Here is a 20,947-nt window from a genome sequence, read left to right as displayed (position 1 = left end):
CAGTAAGAGACAAGAGAAATTCTTAAAAAACATATAATTAATCGCGGATTAAATGTAAATATATTAGAATTTGATGGTGAAGTATCAGATAGTCAGAAATTGTTTCTACTTGAATTTAATTTTCAAAGTACTTCAATTATTTATAAATACTTCTCTAAATTATTTAATTTAAAGAATAACTCTGAAAGCAAACAAGTTTATTCATCTTGGGAAAAGTCAGTGTTAACTCGCGCATTCATGATTCTGGATAAAAAATTAAGTTAATATGGCGAAATACTCCTTGATAGAGAGCGTGAGGAGTCACTTTCTGGAGAAATTTCTCCATCACTAGGAGGATAGATTTTTGTATCCTCTTTAATATGTTTTTTGTGTTTTTCTGAACTTATTCTATTTAATTCAACTGCCGAATAAGGGTTAGATCTAGTGTTTATACGTTTGTTTCTCGGCCCAAAACTGTTATAGTCACTCTGCCCAGTCGACTTATAATTATTTCCGAGCTCTTCATATCTCGTTTGGTTATTTTCTCTTCTGGATGAATGATTACCATAATTATCACGGTAATCCATATGCTCCCTATTTCTCCTATCTCTATAATTGTTTGAATAGTGATAAGCACGGCCTTCACTGGAGTAGCTTTGTCTATGTGATTTATATCGGAAATCGCCTTTATGAGCTATATTTTCATGTCTGTAGTTGCTATCCCTATTGGGAGAATGCGCTTTGATCCATTCTTTTAAATCTTTTGCTTGCTTTCTAATTTTTAGGTAGCCAACATGAATTTTGCCGTTAAAGTGATCATTTAACCTTTGGTCATTGTCAGTTTCTGAAAGAAATGCGGCACAAATTTCACATGGGTGAAGTTTTTGACGATACATTCCATTCTCAACATCTTCCTTTGTAGCAGATATCTTCATTTTTTGTTGATTTAGTCTTGTTAAGTCTTCCATCCTCTTCAAAGAGCCATCTATATCGCCATTTGCACCTAAATCATCGATCTCCTTCATAATTTCTTTAATCTCAAGATCTAATGCCCGTATATTTTCATCTTCGAGTTTTGAACTTCCTGAAAGCTCAGCACGAACACGGTTTCTTTCAATCTTTTTATTGCAATCATCTACCATTCCCTGAAATACTCTCAAACTATCTGTCTCATATTTAATTCGAGTATTTCCTTTCGACTCTCTTTCACTTAAATACTTTTCCCTTAAAACTTCCGAATGGATATTTTTACAAGGACCCATATACAGCTTTGTATTTTCAAATAATTCATGAGGACATAGTCCGCATAAGTAGAATTTACAGACATCATTATCATGAGGGTTTTTCTTCTCTATTGGAGCTTCAATCCCTCCCATCAAATCTTCAATCTGACGTCTGATTTCATCCATTATTATTGGAATATATTAATTCATATCAGCATTTACATTTATATGCATTTATTTAAATGAAATTACTATTAACATTTATTTATTTTTTTCCAATTTATTGACTATTGCGCCTTTAAAAATTATTAAAGTAAAATAAAAATTAAAAAAAAATTCTTTGAATATAGAAAGATAAACTCAATTTTCAAAATAATCCTTAGATTTCAGGAAGAAAAATTGAGATTTGAATTGAGTTAATCTTGTATGAAAAAGTAAGCAGGAATAAATATCTTTGTGAGTACAAGCTGCATCAAAAAAAAAGAAGATACAGTCCAGTTCACAAAATAAGGTCGGTAATAACAATTTTTAAGGAAAGATGAATTTTTGAGTAGATAAAAATTATTATAACTTTTACATTAATCAAAATAAAATAAGTGACAAATTTACCGCCTGCTTAAACGCCCCATACTAAAAAAGAAAGAAAATCAAATTCTTAATTTATTACTGTGGGTTTGAAAAAAATCATTCCTCTAATAGAAACCCATTATGAGGAATATAAACTTCTCGTCATCATCTTCTGAAAATTTGACGAGAAGTTCAGTATTAAGAAGACAATTACATGACCAAAGCCATTTTTTGCCTTCTAATTCTTTAGTAAATTCGAACAATACGGTACAGGATTATAGGTTTTTACCCAAGCAAACATTTAGAATCGAAGATAATAATTTTTATTCTAATTTGAATCAAAGTAATTACAACTCTAATTGGAAGCAAACATCATCGGGTCTTTTAAAGTCTCCAATTAATGGTTTAAGTAGAAGTTCTCAAGATTTGAGGAATTCATTGATTGAAAAGACTACAGAAAAAAGTAGCAAGTATGTTAAAACCCCATACCCACATACTTACAAACCTGACGGCTATTTAAAAAATGAAATTAGCCTTCCAAGCCATGGAAACCACCTTCCTTTATTGCCTCCCAGCAGATTCCCTTTCCAATCAGAAGCGAGACGTACAATTAACAGATTATCAGATAGTACTGCTAAATACAACTTAGGTTCTAATGATTATGATTTGCAAAGAGATACACAAACATGTAGGAAAAGAAATTTACAACAAGTTTATAAGCAAAAAAATGAAAATGAGCATGAGGAAGAGGAGTTCCACGATGCAATTAGTGATGATGAATATATCAGCAGTGAATCCATGAATAATCCAAACAAAAGACTTAATATTCCTCCTCAAAAAAAAACTTACAACCAAACTCCCTCAACTGCAGCTCAAACAGGATTGTTAGGTACGCAAAACAATACTCCAAATAAGCCAACAAACACCTATGGCTTACCACTTTCTATGATAGATGATGATTATAAGCCGGATCCTACTCCAGCTTATAACTTTTCAGATGAAAAACTTCGAGATGTACAAAAACAGACAAATCCATTGGGTTTAACGCATTATTCACATCCATATAACTTTCCGAAAGCCTCATTTTTACCTCCTAATACGGAACCTAGTTCCAACATTATTCTTTCATCAGTACAAAGAATAAGAACTCCACTAAGATACAGATCTAGTTTACTTGGCGCACTTTCAAATCGAACAAATTCATCATGCAGGATTTTGTCTGCTGCAGAAATGAAGAAAGTATTCTGCAAATCAAAGAAACCTATTGGTAGCTTAAAGGACTTTGTTCACACGATAGAACTTCGCAATGAAACTTTAAATGAGCCAAAAACAAATTCAGAATTACCAAAAGTGCCTGAAGTTCATTCAGAAATTGAGTATGCTATCGAGGACAAGTCTTCCAAGAACGATAAGGATAGTAGTTCTGAAAAAGATTCAAAAAATAACAAAGAAGACATCATTAGTTCTAAATCTGAATGTTCAAATCAATCTACATTGGAAGTATCCAACATACTATCAAAAATTGCAGATAAATCAATTTCACCTGAAAAATCAGATTGGGATAAAGAGCTAGTGGAGAAAGCGAATAATGTAGACAACTTACAAGTTTCTTCACCTAATATCTTTGTTAATGATTCAAAGCTACCAGACTTAAGCGAACAAGATAATAAATCTGCTATCACCACTATTGACATTGAAGCAACAGCTGAGAAAAAAGATGATATTAAGGAAACTAAAGAAATAGTTTCGGAAGATTTTTCATTGAAAGATAAAGATTCAGAAGCTGCTGAAACAAAAAAAGATGAGCCTGTGCCATGGTGGCTGGCTAATGTTGATAAGCCAAATTTAGTTGAAGTAGACAACGAAGGAGTGTTTATGCCTGATGAAGATGATGAACAGAAAGATAATGAAGAGAAGCCCACTATTTCTGCAGCAGGCCTATTTTCACTTCCCTCTACCGAAGGTTCAAGCGATAAAAATATTGCAACTTCATTATTTTCATTTGGGAATTCTTCTACAAATGTATGCGTTTCTACTGGAACCTCTTTATTTGGGTCTTCATTATTCCAAATTAACAAGACTAGTGAGAATAGTACCGCTCCTGAGGAACCAAAGCCTGAGGAGAAAGCTCCTCCTTTGCTTAGTAGCCAGTCTAGCACCTTTTCATTTGGTCAAGGCATTGACAACAGTGCTTCAAGCAACATTTCATTATTCGGAATTACCTCTAAAGCTGTGGAAGAAAAAACTACAACTAGCGAGATAGAAAAGCAAATTTCTGAAACAGTTGTTGATACAGAAAAAGAAACAACAGATTCTAGTTTAAAGCCTCAATTATCAATATTCGGAAAACAATCTCCAGTTGATGAGGAAAAAAAGCAAGCTGAAAATTCCGAGAAAAAAGTTGGAATTTTTAGCACGGACAATCCTGGATCGCTATTTTCTTCTAAAAATAACATCAGTGACTTGTTTTCTCAACAGAGTTCGAGCATAAATCAATTATTCGGATCATCTAGCGCTTCAAACTCTACTCAAAATGCTTTCGGCACGAAGGATATTTTCAGTCTTTCTTCATCTGGAGTGTCTACAACAATAAATGATTCAGAAAAGAGAGAAGTTTCAGCCCCAATTTTCGGTTCAAGTGATATGGAAAGCAAGAATCCTGCTTCTGATGTTTCGTTATCTGCATCTTTGGGTTTAGGTAATTTGAACTCGTCTTCAAATATGAGTTTTACGGGTGGCAGCACTTCTTCACAGACGGCTTTACAGACTCCAGGATTATTTGACGCAAAGTTAATAAATTTTACTGGAAGCACTAATTCTTCCAGCACAACTGGCTTCATCATTGTTTGGTGGCTCTAATCCAAGTAATAACACTTTGGGATTAGGAAATTCTTTATTTTCAACCCCAACAAATAATAATTCGATGACTTCAGGCTTATTCCCAAATCCTAATACATCTACCAACACTAACATTCCTTCAACAACAGCTGTAAATTCTATTTTTGGAGCTCAGCAAGTTCCAGTATCAGACGTAAACCCAACTCAGAATACTTTGAATTTTGATTCCAATATTGCTGGATCAAGCAACTCTGTACCAGGTTCAAATAACATGAATATTTTCTCCCAAACTCCATCTATTTTTGGTTCCAGTAATAGTTCAAACCCTTTTGTGTTTGGATCAAATAATAAGCCAAATGAACAAACTATTACTCAAACTCCTGGACAAAACTTGGAACAAAGTAGTGGCTCCAACATTTTTGGATCACCACAAGGAATCTTTAATTCAACGAACAAAGCAGAAACAAGTATTTTTGGTGGAATGCCTAGTAACCCTGTAGCAACTCAGTTTGACCCAAAACTACAAGTTTCAGGCCAGCCCCCAATAAATACAAGTATTTTTGGATCTAACCCCACCAATTTGCTCGGCGCATCGCCATTAGTGGGAAACAATAGTAATCCAAACCCCTTTGTTGGTCACTCATCCAATCCAGCAGGAGGAACTTCTCATAGGAGAAGAATTGCGAGAGCTAAAAGATCCCATTGACATAATTAATTAGAAATATTCGAGTAGGCTGTGTAACTAATCAGATAAAGAAGTAAAATAACACTAGATGATTATATATTATCAGTGATTATATTCTAATTATGTGATTACCTCACTATCTATTATCTAAAATTTTAACTATTGAACAGATTTGGTCTTTAATCAAAAGTTTGGGTTTGACCATTGTGACTCTGGTGGGAACTGTAGGCTGTGGAATTGTGAAAGAACTCCATCTTTCCATACTCCTTGAATTGAGTGGCCCATTGCAAATCTAAGAATTCCCTTGCCATCCTTCCTTCCATTTGCCCATTCGCCCTCATAAACGTTATTATCCTCTGCACAATAAAATATTCCCTTGCCATGCCTTCTGTCATTTTCCCAATATCCTTCGTACCTGTTTCCATTGGCATAAGTATATACTCCAAATCCACATGCTTTGTCTGCAACCCAGTTGCCTTTGAACCTATCATTATTTGAGTAAAACAATTCACCTTCACCGTGCTTTTTTGCGTCAAGCCAGTCGCCAACGTATTTATCTCCTCTGCTATAAGTTAAAGTACCCTTACCGTTAACTTTTCCATCCTTCCAGTATCCTTCGTATTTCTCACCGTTCTGATAAGTCAGTACTCCATAACCTTCTTTAACATCATTAACCCATTCTCCTTCATAAACATTTCCACATGGGAAAATGTATGTACCTTTGCCATGCATAGAACCTTCGAACCAGTCGCCTTCGTAAACAGCGGAGTCAACATACACATATTTACCATGACCATGCATCTTACCATTTACCCAGTCTCCTTCATATTTTTCAATAATTTGGTCTCCTGTACTACTTACATATGTTACAGTTCCTTTTCCATGCCTTTTATCATCTCTCCATTCACCTGAGTAAATATCACCATCTACGTATTTATACACACCTCTTCCGTGCATCTTACCATCAGCCCATTCTCCTTCGTATACATCGCCATTGCTGAAAGTTAACTTACCATATCCATTGATCTTTCCATTTTCCCACTGTCCCTCATATGTATTTCCACTTGAAAAACTTGCTTTTCCTTGACCATGGATTTTATCGTCAACCCATTCACCTTCATACGAAGCTCCATCAGCATAAGTAAATTTTCCAAAACCTTCTCTCTTACCCATTACAAAGTCTCCCTCATACTTTTCATTTTTTGAGTATATCAATACGCCTCTTCCATGAAATAGCCCACCTTTAATATCCCCAGAATAAGAATGACTGGATGTTTCCATGTTTCTTCTAATAAGTCTAGCTATTTGAAATAATCGTATAGTTGGTATTCTATTTTTTTAATAATAAATATCTTTCAAAAAAATATATTTTATATGGGAAAAAATTACAGTTCAGTTTTCAAGAATATTGAATTAATAGCCAACAATTTCAATACTATTGAATTCTATCCTTCATAGACCCAATAATATTAAAAATAATTTTTTTTGACTTTAAATTTAACACGTCAGTAGGATGTGCTGCTGCCACAAGACTCAAACAAATTGCATGCAAAAATTCCCCACATTTAGCGCCAAATGGCGCGTTAGTTGCCAACATAGAACAAAACAAAATTTTTAACATAATTAAGTAAAGTTAATATTAAACTACACACAAAAATAATTAAATTTAGGATTTAGCACAATTAACATACTAAGTGATTTAAAAACACCTTTTTTGAAAATGCTATTTGAAAGCTTGACTTGCCATTCTATTTTTTTTTTTATTAAGTGCTAGTTAGTCTTGATCATCATATCTCGTTCTTAGGTGTATGAATAAAGCTGTTTTATTAATATTACTTCTTTACTCGAATACTTAGTGAGAATATTTATGTATATTTTGTTGCTAATTATTAAATTAGATTCTATTAAATTTTTCAATTTTTGGCGCATTAAGTGCTTTTGAATGATAATCTGTTTGAATAGTGAGCTAAACTATATACTATTGAAAAAGAGTATTTTGCTGAGTTAAATTTAGACATTAATCATCTAAAATAATCTGTAATCTACTCAATTTTGTAGCAGGATATGTATTCCCAGATTCCTATTTCGCCCTCTTTAAGATCAAAATACAATTCAGGTAACCAAGGGGTCCAAAGGAAAATAAATGCTGATGACATGAATACAACTGTCAGCTCATACTCTAATAATATGTTAGCTACAAATTCAGATGGATACGATGTATTTGACAATGTTAATAAGGATTCTGAGCTGAATATGCCAAAAATTCAAAAATCTAGCTTTCCGCATGGGAGCTTCAGACCATCTTCTAGTAATATAAGTATTAATAACGGAATAAATATAGATTCTAACACGAATAGTAGGCCAAATATTGGTAGATTCTCTGTGAATCCAGGTAATTTGAACGTGAATGGGGCAACTAATCAGATTCAAACAAGTAGTGCTCCAATGAGTACTCCTCTCCCTGCTATCCCACAACCACCTATCCCGTTTCAGAACAACTCCTCTATTTCTGGAGGAATCCAGTATCATTCTCCAAAAAATACTATCTCCACTCAGCCTCCTAATAATTTGCAGCCTGTAAATCAGATATCAAAGCCATTTCTTCAAAATACCAACACAAATTCTAACTTTCAGAACATGCCCATTCCATATCCTCCAAAAGCTCCACTTTCAGATTGCAATAATTCTGAGTCTGAATCTTCGTTTAGCAAGAAAATGCAGGATAATAAGGAAAGACTTGAACAATTAAATATTTCTAGAACAATGTTGGCATCTATGGGTTCTCCTAGTGATTCTCGGCATTCTTATTCTCAGGACAAATCTCAAGAAGCTGATAGGACTCAGAACCCATTCCAAAGTGGAAAAAATTCAATATCTCATTTTGGTATTCAGGAACCTAATTCTAATAAGAATACAAGCAGATCGAATTTAAGATTACCACCGAAAGTTCCAGGTATTAGTTCTAACAATGCATTCAAATTTAACATATCACAGCCAGCCCAGAATAATCAAATTAACCTTGAAATGCCAGAAGTTTCCATGAAAAGTGTGGATAGTAACGCTGAAAGAAATATGGTTGGATTGAAGGATACAGTTAGACCTCCAACAGCACCTACATTTTTCCCTTCAAATAAATTAAATCTCGATAACAACAGTAATCTAGCCAATAATCTCGTAAAACCCCCTTTTAAAAGTCATAACGATCCTTCAGTAAGTCAGGATTCATTTTTTTCATCAGATATCCAAAACACCTCCAAGATATCTCAAACTCCTCGCCAAATGCCATCAGTTGTACGTCCACCAACTGCCCCTAATTCAATATCTAAATCTTCATCATTACCAAAAGTCGACTTACTTATTAATTTGATGGATAAAACAGTTGAAAATAAACGTAGAGAATTTGAAAAACTAAACAAGCTTAAGTCTGCATTATCTGAGCTTGGCGACTTTAATAAGAAACTATTGGAAGAAAATACGAGATTGAGGAGTGGAAACAGTAGTACAAATTTACAAGAAGGCAGCTTGTTATCAAGAGATTTACAAAACGAATCTACGGAGTTCTCCAATAGCTATCAGACGCCTTTGAGTGATGCTGTAAGCCCTTTCATTCCTAGTGTTCACGATCCAGAAACGCAGGTCAACTCTCTTAAGACAATTATTAACAAAAAAAATCAACGAATTTTAGAGTTGGAGAAAAAATTATCAAATAGAGAATCAAAAAATCTTTCTGCAACAGAATTTGATGTTTGCCATTCTTTACTCCAAAAAATAAAAACCAGAGATGAGGATCTGAGCAGCACTTTAGAGGAAATTCAAGAAACTTATATTAACTCTATTACTGACCAGGTTAATAGCTGCCTCTCAATCCTTACAGATAAAAGCTATGGAAAACTGAAAACTATTGCTAACGATGTCTTAAATCAAATAGAGTTCAATTGTAAAGCTCTGAGTGTGACTCTTGAACATTTATTTGAACAACAAAGTTCAACATTGGAGAATATTAAACACGAAGGAAGAGTAGACACACAATTGGATAGCTCAAACTTACAAAGTAAATTAAGTTCAAGAGAATTTAATGTTCATGAAGTTAATCTAAATAATATTCAATTTGATACAGTTGTAAGTAATGGCTCTAAGAGTTTTGATAACACTTTTGTCCAAGAAAATCCTCAAGATACTTTTAAATTTAAAAAATCACAAGGAACTGAAGACTATTCGAATAATGGCGATGAGTTTCTTGTAGCCCAAACAAAAAAAATGTCTTTAAACGGAAATGTTGAGCTAGATAATGAAATTAACGTTCCTCAATCTATTACAAATAGCAGTATTGGAGTTAATCACGACGAGTCAGTTATGCAAAATCAACATCAAGAACTTAATTTATATCAGAATAGCACTTTCAATCATGAAACTCAAGACCATATAAATGATTATGTTCAGAATCAAGGTTTCAACACCATGAATGTAGCTCAAGGGGCATTTGTGAATGACCATGCTAATAACCATATATATGAGCTTCATAAGGACGAGGATCATTCGTCTTCAACTCAAAGAGTGGAACAAGAAAACTCTTCTCATCCAGCGTTTGGTTTTGAACAGGAAAAACATTATAATAGCCATTTTGGCCAATATGAAGGAAACAATCTTTCTCCAGAAAAAGAGAATGCTCAACAGGGAGCTGATTACACTAATAGCGTTCCTCCACCAGTGTTCGCAGCATATTATGAAGGTGGTGACAATGAGAATAATAATCTCTTCACTATGGACACAATGGTAAATGCAGATGGATTATACTTTGATAACCATTCTCATTACCATGTTCCAACGAATTATAGTAATATTTAAAAAGATTTAAGACTAAAGGGATAAATTAGACAAACTTAGACAGATTGTGGTTATATAATGTGTATATGTAACTTAAAGTAGCTTTAATCTTGATGTTAGTAACTCATCTACTCTTGTGGAAGTGATTCAACTTCCGATGGAGGAGCTCTACTAAAGGGAACCCAGTTAAATTTTTTATCAATTAAAGTAATTCCTGGTCTTCCAGAACGTTTAACAATACCCTTGAGAAATTCCTGGTTACAGAAAATATAATGTTGATCCTTGATATTTCTCATAATTCCGTTTTCTTCCAAAATTCTGATTACATCCTCCCTCCTGATTCCAGTGCTTCTTACAACGTTGTCAATAAACTTTCCATAATTACTTACTTGGAGAGGTTGTTTCGAACCACCTCTTTCACATATCTTGTTTTGTTTAAAATATTCGAGAAGATATTCAGATATCCTATGGGCCCACCAATTATTATAGATTGCCCTACCCAAGTCAGAGAGAGGTCTTTCTGGATGTCCCCATTTACCTTCTTTAAGCGAAAGTTTATATGACAAGTCAACAAGAAGTTTTCCATAACCCTTCCTTTGATAGCAAGGTAAAGTTAGGATACATGCAAGATTATAATGGAGTAATGAAACCTTTTCTTTGGAAAAGTAGCCGACAATGTGACATCCCTCTTCATCAACTTCAGTGACAATATAGAATAAAAATGGTTCTACATCGTATTGTAGAGTTTTGTGATCTAAGAACAGTTTGGCTAAGTAACATAAATTTTCCGCATATCCTCTAGTTAATGCACCATCAATTTCGAAGACTGAAATATTATCCTTTCTATATATTTCATTACCTGGGGGATGCCTTAGTTGGCACCTGGAAAGATGCCTAATAAGTTCATCTTCAAAGCAAAAAAAGTCCAAACAGTACTCACAAAAATGTAAAGTGTCAACATTTTGATACTCATCTGGGAGTGGAGAAAAGTACCAAGTATCTAAAATGAATTTTCCTATACGAACTCTGCCAATTGTCCTAAGTCTAGTTGTTTCCTCATGGTCAAGAATTGCAGAGTGGTCCATCCCTTCATGCTCATCAGGATCTTCTCCATCAGAAATATCCAAAACCCCTACATTTCTTTTCTTAGACTTATTCCCAGATTTATTAGCTGAATTTGAAACTCCTAATGAAGATATAAACTTTATTCCCTGTTTCTGAAACCTCTCAATTAAAATAGGATCATTTAATTCCTCAACATCAAAAGAGAGTTTTATATCTTTACCTTTAACCCATCTATCCAGACGTCTATTTAGACCTCTAAAATGCACATAAAACTCATAATCCTCCTTGATTTGCGACTCATTAGACGATGAACTCACTTTGATTAAAGAGTTCTGTTTATTCCCTGCCGTCTTTTTGTTCACTAAATGCGATAAATGAGTGACCTGAGTTCCATAAAGCTTCCAACCTACTACGCGAGCGAGCATCTGTTTACCTTCTTCTTCAAATAGCGCCAGTACCCATTGGTTCACACTTGGGAAGTCGGCTGTTGGGCCTTTTTCTATTGTAGAAACTGCTTCATCTTCCTTACATTCATCCAAAGTCTTATCTGGATGCTCCTCAATTGAGCTGTAGATTCTTGCATTCGTCTTTTTCCTTTGATTTTCAGATGAAATTAATTCGCTTGAGACTGCTTCATTATTATTTGAAGTATTACTTGGTGTATTATTTGCCTGTTGTTTTTGATTGTTGGATGACCTTGAACGCAAAGCCATATTAACCATACAAGCCCATTAAAAAAAATATCATAAAGTATTTGCCTTTACTTTGTATTTGGTTTCCCTAAATCAATTGCAAAAATACTATTAGTCAGTCATGTATTCGAGAAAACCACTTTCCATTCCCTGCGTAATATTATTTTCTATTTCAACGAGATTCCCTCAAATTCGCACAATTTTGCGCTACAAATTAATTCCCCAAATTTCAATTATTGGAATTTAACAATTGCTGGGAGTAAAAGTCGCAAGCCATAAGTTCAAAGTCACAACTGCCCTAGACAAACTAAAACCCACTTCATCCAAGGCCTGTCATTACATTGCATTAGTCCTAATCATTTCTACAGTATACTAGTCAACTTGAACAGGTATTACGAATGAGCTAGAAGGATAATAAGGCTAGTAAGGAAATTAACAATTTCCAATAAATAATAAAGTGAAATAAACGCTTTCCTTCTCATTCAAAGTCGAGAAGGCAGATCTTCAAATATGAACTAGCCAATAAGAATAATATAGTAACAGGAGAAATTAGCCAAAACTAAAATATGAGAAGTGTGTTTCTTACAAAATACTTCAACTTAGATACTAAGTACATATTGTTCCGACCTTTCAATACAAATATCCTCGAGCAAATTTGCACGATATCTTTCTCTGATTTTATTTAAAAGAAATAAATTTTGAAATGCGTGTCTTTCCCGCTCGATACCTATTCTGGAGACGCGAGGCGTATTTAGAATGTTATACTTTAAGAAATAGTCAAAAGGCAAAAAGAATTACTAATATTAGATAGGATAGTTAAAAAGAGAGGGATAGAAACGGAGGGATAGATGTATAGCAATACGTATTAGATAAATAGTGAGCAAATAGTCACAATTAAGTGGCAGAATGTGAGTGTATACTTTGCTGTGCGGACTGCCATTCACGCAGACAAGTCCAGACAGACCATTGCACAGAGAGCTATTTGTGTTGTGTACAATCTTGTGCAATATCGGTTGAGTTTTTTTATAATTAATAATATATAGAATATTTATAATAATAATTTAAATAATATATTTTATTTATTATTATTTATATTCTTCGGACAACAAAGCTCAATACCAGTTTGTTCTTTAACTCGCTGTCACAATTTAAAGTACACTACACAGGATTTGAATAATTGAAGTTATTTATCTGTATATTTATGAAAGCTTGATAGGCTGATGAAAGATAACATCATGTCCGAGAATGACTCAGGCCACATTTCAACAGAAAATCTGTTAAATAATAATAACCAGGAAAAAGATTTGTCAATAGACGATATTAATGTTGCAAATACGCCATCAGATGATTTTGGGCATAAAGAAGAGGTTACTCAGGATTCTGGTCCAGCATCGCTAAATTCATCGCCAATGCAAGAGCATAAAAGTGAGGTTGAGGATGTAAAGGGAGAAAATACTCAAACAGAAAAGTTTAATGAGTCGGTTTCCATTGAAATAAATGATGCAAAACAAGAAAATTTGGATGAAGTTAAGGAAGATAATACCACAGAAGGTAACCCTATACAAGATGAGACCAATGATTCAAATATAGAGTTGCAATGTGCTAATAATTCACTAGCTAAGGGAGAGTCAGCTTCATCTAATTCAGAGGAACATTCTGGTTCTATTAATATGCCAGAATTATCGCTTCCATATAAGCTCTGGATTGATGCAAAGAGCAGAGACTGGATACTTGAATGGCAGACAAAGAATGGAAGATGGAGTGTTAGGAAGTTTAGCTGTAAGCGTTGGGGAAAAGGAAAAGCTTATTCTCATGCAATGAATTTCTTGGCATCATTGACTTCTTGTGGAATTATCAAGGATTCTAATTATAATCAGCAATTAGGAGATTCTAACGAATACTCAGCTGAATCTGTAAACCATGTAAACAGATCTGTTGAGGATGAGCTTGTACTGCAATTCCTTTCCCAGCGTGATGCAGTTGCTAATGCAGAAAAACAAAAGAATGGATTCGGATCGAATTCTGGGTTAAATACACTAGCAGCTATCGCAGCTGCAGCTGCAGCTGCAGCCATTGCTTCAACTCCAACTAAGTCTCAGGCTCCAACTAAAGATCATACTTCTTCTCAACCAACAGCCACACCTCAACCACAAGTTAGAGGTGCAGTCAGAAAGAGTGGTGTGCCTGGAGTCTATTGGAGCCAGAAGCCTCAAGGATGGAGAGTTGTTTACTACACCGGTAAAGATCGTGAATTCGAATATTTTAAGGTTCCAGCGAACGCCTCAGAGGAAATAATCAGTGAAATTCTGGAAGTAGCTAAGCGATTCAGATCTCAAGTTACTGCAGAAGGTCGTCACTTACCAAATGGTGCGGTAGGCTCCAGTTCAAAGAGAGCAAGAATGGCAGAAAGGAAAGCAGCAGCAGCAGCAGCTGCTGCTGCTGCTGCATCAGCCGCTCCTGACGCACCCAGACATTTACTTCAATCAAGAACCAATCACTTCCCTGAGGAAGGACTTACAGATTATTTAAGGAATCCATCTGATATCGCCTCAAAGAGTCTTTTAGAAACCGATCCCTTATCACAATTTTCATCCAAGTTTAGCCCAGCAAATATTGCAGGATTACAGAATCCAACAGGAGCTATGTCGCCAGGTCCTTATGAATGGCTCTATAATCCTCTATTAATGAACTTATATGGTAACTATTCTGCTGCAAGCCAGGCAGCTGCAATGCAGCAGTGGGCATTATTTCAAAATTCCTTTCCTCAAAATGGCGGAATGCTTCCCTCAGCTATTCCAGGGCAAGTTGATACCTCCACTCCTCAAGCTAACCCAATGTTAAATTCCTTTTTGTCAAACCCATTCATGAATCCGTTTGGGTTACAAGTACCACCAATGCTAGGACAAAATGCAAACTTGATAGCTCAGATGCCTCAAGTTTCTACAATGAATCCACCTTCACAAATGAACATGAATATGTTTGGTCGTTATTATGGAATGACCATTCCGCAAGGCCAAACCAACCACTCGCCCAGCAGTATCTCCTATAGGTCAAAATGCCAATCCCACATCTTCAGCTCCTTCACAACCTAATTCTGCGATGTGGTTTAATCAGCTTAATTCCGCACAGCAGTTAATGCCTAATCATGATCAACTAGTGCAACAGCCAGCAACTTCGGACTCTTTTAACACATCTCGAGCAGATGAAGACACTTCCCTTATTAGCGAGACCACAAGCAAACAAACAGAAAATCTGCTCGAAGTCTCATCGAGCAGCAACAAGACATCCAGCTAATGTAAAAAAGTCTCTAAAGTTTTTCAGGTTCTTATTTTTCTTGCCTGGAGCTAAATCTTCCAGGCAAGATTTTCTAGCTTACGCTTTATTTTTTTCTTATGTATCTTATGTTCCAATGAAAGCGAATTTGAACAATTAAAAAAACAGGTTTGTCGCACTAATATTGTTATTCAAGGTTATTAATACCCGTCGCATCATGTTTTAGAGTATTCACTTATTGGCCAAAATGAGTGCTCTTTGACAGCTATTATCTAAATTGTCAGGCATGTATGCAATAATCCTTTAGACTGACTTATTAATTAATAAATCAATAAATACAAGTAGTCATTATTATAAATACCTAAATCAACTTTGTATTTAGATATCACTCTAATTCAGTTTTAGTTGAGTTTAGCTTCTCTCGTAATACCTTTGGTGACTCTTAATTGTTAAATCTGGATATTATGAGTCCGAGAACTCTGTGGAGAATACTTCCGAAATTACTTTGGCCTTTATAGGGCCGATCCCCTGAATCTTTGAAAGCTCTTCTTCGGAAGCATTCACCACCTTTGAAATCGATCCAAAATGCTTTAAAAGATTCTCTGAGTCTGTCTTGTTAATCCTTGGCAAGGAGCTCAAGGCGTCCCTAATTCTGGAAAACAAGTCTAACGAAAGTCCTCCCCTAATGATTTCGCTTGAAGAGTTTTCATGAGATTTTAAAGTTTCTAAAATATGGCCAGCTTCTTTTGGACTCCAAGCAAGAAACAGAGTCATATTTAAGTCAAAACAAATATCAGTAATTTCCAAAATAGCCGCATCAATTGCACCTGAAGGAGGAATATCCACCAGACATAATAAAATTCTGACTTTATAGTTCTTCTGCAAGGATTCGATCCTCTTCCTCAAATATTGGTTGTGAAGCTTGTGATATTTTATGCTAATAAAAACCACAGCATCATACTTACCAACAAGAAAGTCTGGTACAATATTCTGAAAATCGTAAGGGACATTACACACATGAGCAAGTATTGGATTTCCTCTTTGTCTAGTACTGGCTATTATCATTTCCCCTGCCTTGTCATCAAAAAACTTAGGCTGGGATTCCTTCTTCACAATATCTTCGCCTTGGCATGACATGGTTAAACTCTTCCAAACAAATAGACCCAAAAATGTTCTTGTCAGATTAACACAAGTTAAAAATGAATAACTGTCCAACAACCATATAGATATATATTTTCTAGACAAAGATATATAATTCTGCAAACTTTCAGTTCAGATTTTGCATGTAAAGTTTGCACCGACTACTTTTGAATTAAAAAAGAAAATTGTAATATAATTGCAATCAACTTAATTTGCATTATAATCGTAAGCTCCTGCTAGAGAAGTTGTTTCTTCTTATTACTAATAGCAATTTTCTTTAATAAAAAAAAAAAAAAAAAGAAATTTAAAAACTATTATCTTTAACTGTGGGTAAGTATTTACTTATTCATATTCAAAACCGCCAAAACTTTTGAATGAAAAAGTTCCAATCGGAAATTTCAGAAACTAGAGTAATTTTTCTCACTCTAATTTCTCCGGAATTTTTATTAAAAAGTTTGAGGAAAAAAAAAATATTTATTTAATTGTTGCCCCTACATGTTTTGCTCGACAAACTTTTTTACTGTACACAATTAAATGTCTCTAAGGCGCAAAAAGGCCTGGCCCAAATAAATTAAAATATAAGAAATCGACAGCGTGTACGTCTGGGTATCCTGGGTAAATAATTTTTAATTATATTTATTGTACATCAAGGCACAATTAAATGTAAGGGACTCCCCCTCGCTTGAGAGTGTGATTATATATTTAGAGGATTTTAACTGTTATATATACTTTGTGGAAATTATATACCTATAAGAATGTCAATGGAAGGTGCAAAATTGGTGAGAGTGCATCCAGAAAAGGCTCTCGAGTTTCCGCTTGTGTTGTACAGCTCTGTGACAACTCCTCTTATTTTGGAGAATATTACATCTTCGACAGTAGCATTTAAGATTAAGACTACAGCTCCAAGAGGTTATTTAGTACGTCCGAGCAGTGGGTTGATTCAAGCAGGCCAATCAAAGGAGATTCAGGTAATCTTGCAGCCTTTGCAATCAGTTGAACAAGCTTCTCCTTCTCACAGGTTCTTGATCCAAACTACAACATGTGACAGTTCTGTTGAACAGCTTACTAAGGATTTCTGGCAGGACCTCAGCAAGGAACAACTCTTCGAACACAGATTATCAGTCATTTTTAAACAGGAAAACATAGGTGTTAATGAACCTCTCTCATCAAACGCAGTTGGAACCTCGTCAAATCCATCTCAGGGAGTTCCAACATCTCTTATTTCTTCAGCAGCTGGATCTTCATCCAGTAATACTGCTCAGGCAGGTTCAATGGACTCAGAGTTTAAAAACAAATATGATGAGCTTGTTCAATATTGCCTGGCTTTAGAGAAGCAGAGCAATGAGCTTAAGGAGGAGGTGGTTTCTTTGAGGGAAAAACTGGACAAATCCGAGTCTAAGCTCAAGTCCTCAAACCAGGGCAATATCGCACAAGGGTTTGAGTTCTGGCATATAATTGCTATGATTATTGTTGCAATTGTTGCTTTGAAACTAATCAACTACTTCTAATCAGTTTTTATATTAGTATACTAGGGCATTACGGGCTTCCTAATGTCAGTCTTAGTCAAATTATCAACTAGAATCATCAAATATAGAATAGCTCCTTTTGTCTAAATATTCATTTTAACCACATTAATATATTGTTTTTTTCTAATCTGCATTTTTTGATTCTATTGGCTTTTTTAAACTCGAGAATTTTAATCGAATTACCAAATTAAGTTTGTTCCGTGAAAATTTGATTTTTATTATTATTTCTAATTGAAAATTGGTTGTAATGAATTTTGTGGGAAAATTTGAATTAAAAGTTTTTCGGTATTTTTCTCAGAAACCGCTGACAAAAAATAAATGATCATATTTTTTGAATTTCTTTGAGCTTAACTGAGTATTCAAAGAAAATATCAAAAGTTTGCAAATGTTAAATTATGAAAAAAAAAGATGAAAAAGAGTTTGTTCCAAGCTGTGGGCATTGCCAAAACTATTTTCTTTACAAGAGAATAAAATCAATTATAGGAAAAGGTGAAAAGATAAATTTGACAAACTTATTTGAATTTAATTCATCTTCTAGCCAACCAAATGAATCTAGTCACAACATAGGAGGAAGACTTGTATATACCAAAAATGGTAACTTTCTATTTCTCCAAGAGAATATTATGAATAAAAGTTCAAATCCAAGATTTGTTTTGATACCATGCGAAATTTCTGGGAAATTTAGGTCAAACATAATGCTTAAATGTTGTGAGACAGAATTTTCATTTGTTTCTTGCTGGATAATCATAAGAAATTGGGCAATTGTGAAAATGAAGACTGGAGAACCAAATGCTCCTTTAAGAAGCATCCTGCTTAGTAGGCATTTAAACCCCTCTAAGTTTCAGGATGAAAGTACAACCTTTAAAGTCTTAAGAAAGAGGCTTTTATGTTTCAGTGCATCAACAGCTTTTTGGATACCATATACTTTTTCTAATGAAGAAAATATAGTAAATGGGCTAAAGGGTATTCAAATTACAGGAATAATTACTCATATATCTACCGTGGTAATGCATAAGGGAAACAATAACATGACCTCAACAAATATGATAGTCAATGATGAAAAAGCATCAATGACAAGTGGCTCTGAAATAAGTGACTCAGAAGAAATACATTCAAAGTCACAAATTAATAAGTTTGGTATAGATGAGATTCTGAGACCATCAGAAAATTCAGTGTGTGAATTAAGTTTTTCAATTGTAATAAAATCAATATCAAATAATCAAGAATTTGTAATTTTCTTCCCTGGAGTAAATCTCTCAATAAATAGATTTGTCCTGGAATGGAGGAATATTTACAGATTTGAAAATGTGATTGCAGGATCTGTATCAATTCATAACTTTGGAGAATCATCAAGAGAGAAAAAGTGTCTAATAGCTAATAAATGTACGTCAATAATTGCAGAACCCGTAACTGAAGATATCTCAAGAACAATCTCCGAAACTCCCAAGTTAATTCAAATTGAGAAAGTACTTGGATTTGGTGTATATGAAATAAAAACCAACAAAATACCTATTAAACTCTTTCTCCAAAATTCAAATATTCATGAGACATCATTAGGATGCTCAATTTCAAAAGGTTCAATTTTATGGGTTAGAAATTTTCGTGTAATTACCAAAGAATTTGGAGATCGTTCGCTTCCAATAGGGATTGTAATAGAACCTTCATCTGACTGGGGACTAGAAAGACATTCTAAATTCGCAATAGAAAAAGTAACTCCCTTAAAAAAGACAATATGGGAAAACTTACCATTACATATTCAAACGATCGGTCACGAGTATTTGGAATTTAATAATTTTAATTCAGAAATCCATAACAATCCGGAGATTGTTTTCCATCATCCCTGGGACATCAGAAACCTTTGCTATTTACATTATAGCCTTTATGTAGATTTGTTCAATTTAGTTAGAACTTCAGCAGATAAATCTCAAGTTCTTCCAATATTACTAGTTCAGATTATTTCAAACCAAAAAAGTGCCTCGCCAATTTCAGTTTCTAAGGATTTTGAAATCAAATATCCAGATGGGACAACAACTCCCCAAAGTTCTTGCTCGCTTACTTGTAGTAACTGCTTGCATTTCCAAAATAAGATTACTCATCCCAGCCAAACAGTTGAACTTAAATCAAAAGATTCACAACAGTGTCCAATATCTTGCACAGATACATTGTTTGGACTCTGGAAAATTGCTTCGATTGAAGAATGGGTAGATTTGATTAAAAGCCTTGAAATATCACAAAAACTTAGCTTAGGAAATTCATTTTCCTCTAATATTACTTTATATATTGAATATTTGTATTATATCAGAGGCGATATAAAAAAACTACCTATATATCAAGAAAATCAAAAAAATGATAAGACTAGTGATGTCTCGAATAATGTTAATAGCCTCAGATGTTCGTTTATTGCAGAGGAAAGCTTTCCTGTATATATAGGTTTTTTTGGCCATTTTCTAGCTGAAGTTATCATGGAAAAGGCTTTTGAATCAAATGCTTGGATATCAAATGTGTATTTCATCAAGACACCTTCCTTATATGACTCAAAAAATAACTATTATCCACTATTTATTGATTGTAATTCAGAAGTAAATTTTTTATTCAATTCAAACTGCTCAAAATATTGTTTTGAAAAAAAATTTGTATTTATCAAAAAAGCAATGTTAAGATTATACAATCAAAGGATTTCCTTTTTTGTCAAAATTTCCGATATTGTATGTATTAATTTTGAAAATTGTTTTCTTAAACCTCCAATTTCACAAGTAATTCCTTCAGGAAATCAAATAAGAGGAATTTTATTATTTATTTGCGATAAAGAAATTCAAAGCTCAGTTGAAGGATGCAAGCAGTATTTACATTGTCTCCCATTTTTTAAAACATATTCAAAACTTTCTAAATTAGGAATTCAATTTGATAAGAATGAAATAATTGAATCTCAAATAGAAAAGTTTCAAGTACCTCCTAATTGGTATTCATTCACAAGTGTTTCAAGATTTGTGTTAATTCTAGATAGACCAATTTTACAAAATTCAGAAGTTTTGCTATCTGAAATTCAGGAAAAAGAATTTTTTGAAGCCATTAATACATTTGATAATGAAAAGATTGAACATTTAATGATTAAAGAGCTTGTTTTCCCATCCCAGT

At 34.1% G+C, this 20,947-nt stretch overlaps 8 protein-coding genes across 8 annotated transcripts; 4 read left to right on the top strand and 4 right to left on the bottom strand.

Moving 5' to 3' along the window:
- Positions 1 to 260: 260 nt before the first annotated feature.
- Positions 261 to 1,388, bottom strand: Chro.60294 (hypothetical protein). The annotated part of the gene is made up of 1 exon (XM_662152.1): positions 261 to 1,388. One exon carries the CDS (start codon positions 1,386 to 1,388, stop codon positions 261 to 263), a length of 1,128 nt encoding a protein of 375 aa, XP_667244.1.
- A 522-nt stretch (positions 1,389 to 1,910) lies between these two features.
- Positions 1,911 to 4,628, top strand: Chro.60295 (spm1 protein). The annotated part of the gene is made up of 1 exon (XM_662151.1): positions 1,911 to 4,628. The coding sequence occupies one exon, from the start codon at positions 1,911 to 1,913 to the stop codon at positions 4,626 to 4,628; it is 2,718 nt and encodes a 905-aa protein (XP_667243.1).
- Positions 4,629 to 5,475: 847 nt separating this feature from the next.
- Chro.60298 (phosphatidylinositol-4-phosphate 5-kinase, 11335-7537) lies at positions 5,476 to 6,573 on the bottom strand. Its single annotated transcript, XM_662150.1, has 1 exon — positions 5,476 to 6,573. One exon carries the CDS (start codon positions 6,571 to 6,573, stop codon positions 5,476 to 5,478), a length of 1,098 nt encoding a protein of 365 aa, XP_667242.1.
- Positions 6,574 to 7,356: 783 nt separating this feature from the next.
- Positions 7,357 to 10,137, top strand: Chro.60299 (hypothetical protein). Its single annotated transcript, XM_662149.1, has 1 exon — positions 7,357 to 10,137. One exon carries the CDS (start codon positions 7,357 to 7,359, stop codon positions 10,135 to 10,137), a length of 2,781 nt encoding a protein of 926 aa, XP_667241.1.
- Positions 10,138 to 10,244: 107 nt separating this feature from the next.
- Positions 10,245 to 11,903, bottom strand: Chro.60300 (histone acetyltransferase). The annotated part of the gene is made up of 1 exon (XM_662148.1): positions 10,245 to 11,903. The coding sequence occupies one exon, from the start codon at positions 11,901 to 11,903 to the stop codon at positions 10,245 to 10,247; it is 1,659 nt and encodes a 552-aa protein (XP_667240.1).
- A 1,190-nt stretch (positions 11,904 to 13,093) lies between these two features.
- Positions 13,094 to 14,965, top strand: Chro.60301 (hypothetical protein). Its single annotated transcript, XM_662147.1, has 1 exon — positions 13,094 to 14,965. One exon carries the CDS (start codon positions 13,094 to 13,096, stop codon positions 14,963 to 14,965), a length of 1,872 nt encoding a protein of 623 aa, XP_667239.1.
- A 643-nt stretch (positions 14,966 to 15,608) lies between these two features.
- Chro.60302 (excision repair cross-complementing rodent repair deficiency,complementation group 1) lies at positions 15,609 to 16,283 on the bottom strand. Its single annotated transcript, XM_662146.1, has 1 exon — positions 15,609 to 16,283. The coding sequence occupies one exon, from the start codon at positions 16,281 to 16,283 to the stop codon at positions 15,609 to 15,611; it is 675 nt and encodes a 224-aa protein (XP_667238.1).
- A 758-nt stretch (positions 16,284 to 17,041) lies between these two features.
- On the top strand, positions 17,042 to 17,794 carry Chro.60303 (conserverd MSP-domain transmembrane protein). Its single annotated transcript, XM_662145.1, has 1 exon — positions 17,042 to 17,794. One exon carries the CDS (start codon positions 17,042 to 17,044, stop codon positions 17,792 to 17,794), a length of 753 nt encoding a protein of 250 aa, XP_667237.1.
- The last annotated feature ends 3,153 nt before the right edge of the window (positions 17,795 to 20,947 follow it).

The sequence above is a fragment of the Cryptosporidium hominis genome, assembly GCF_000006425.1.
Source record: "Cryptosporidium hominis TU502 chromosome 6 CHRO016103, whole genome shotgun sequence".
Classification (NCBI taxonomy): domain Eukaryota; phylum Apicomplexa; class Conoidasida; order Eucoccidiorida; family Cryptosporidiidae; genus Cryptosporidium; species Cryptosporidium hominis.
The sequence above is the reverse complement of the archived record's forward strand: the minus strand, read 5'-3'. Positions and strand labels throughout refer to the sequence as shown.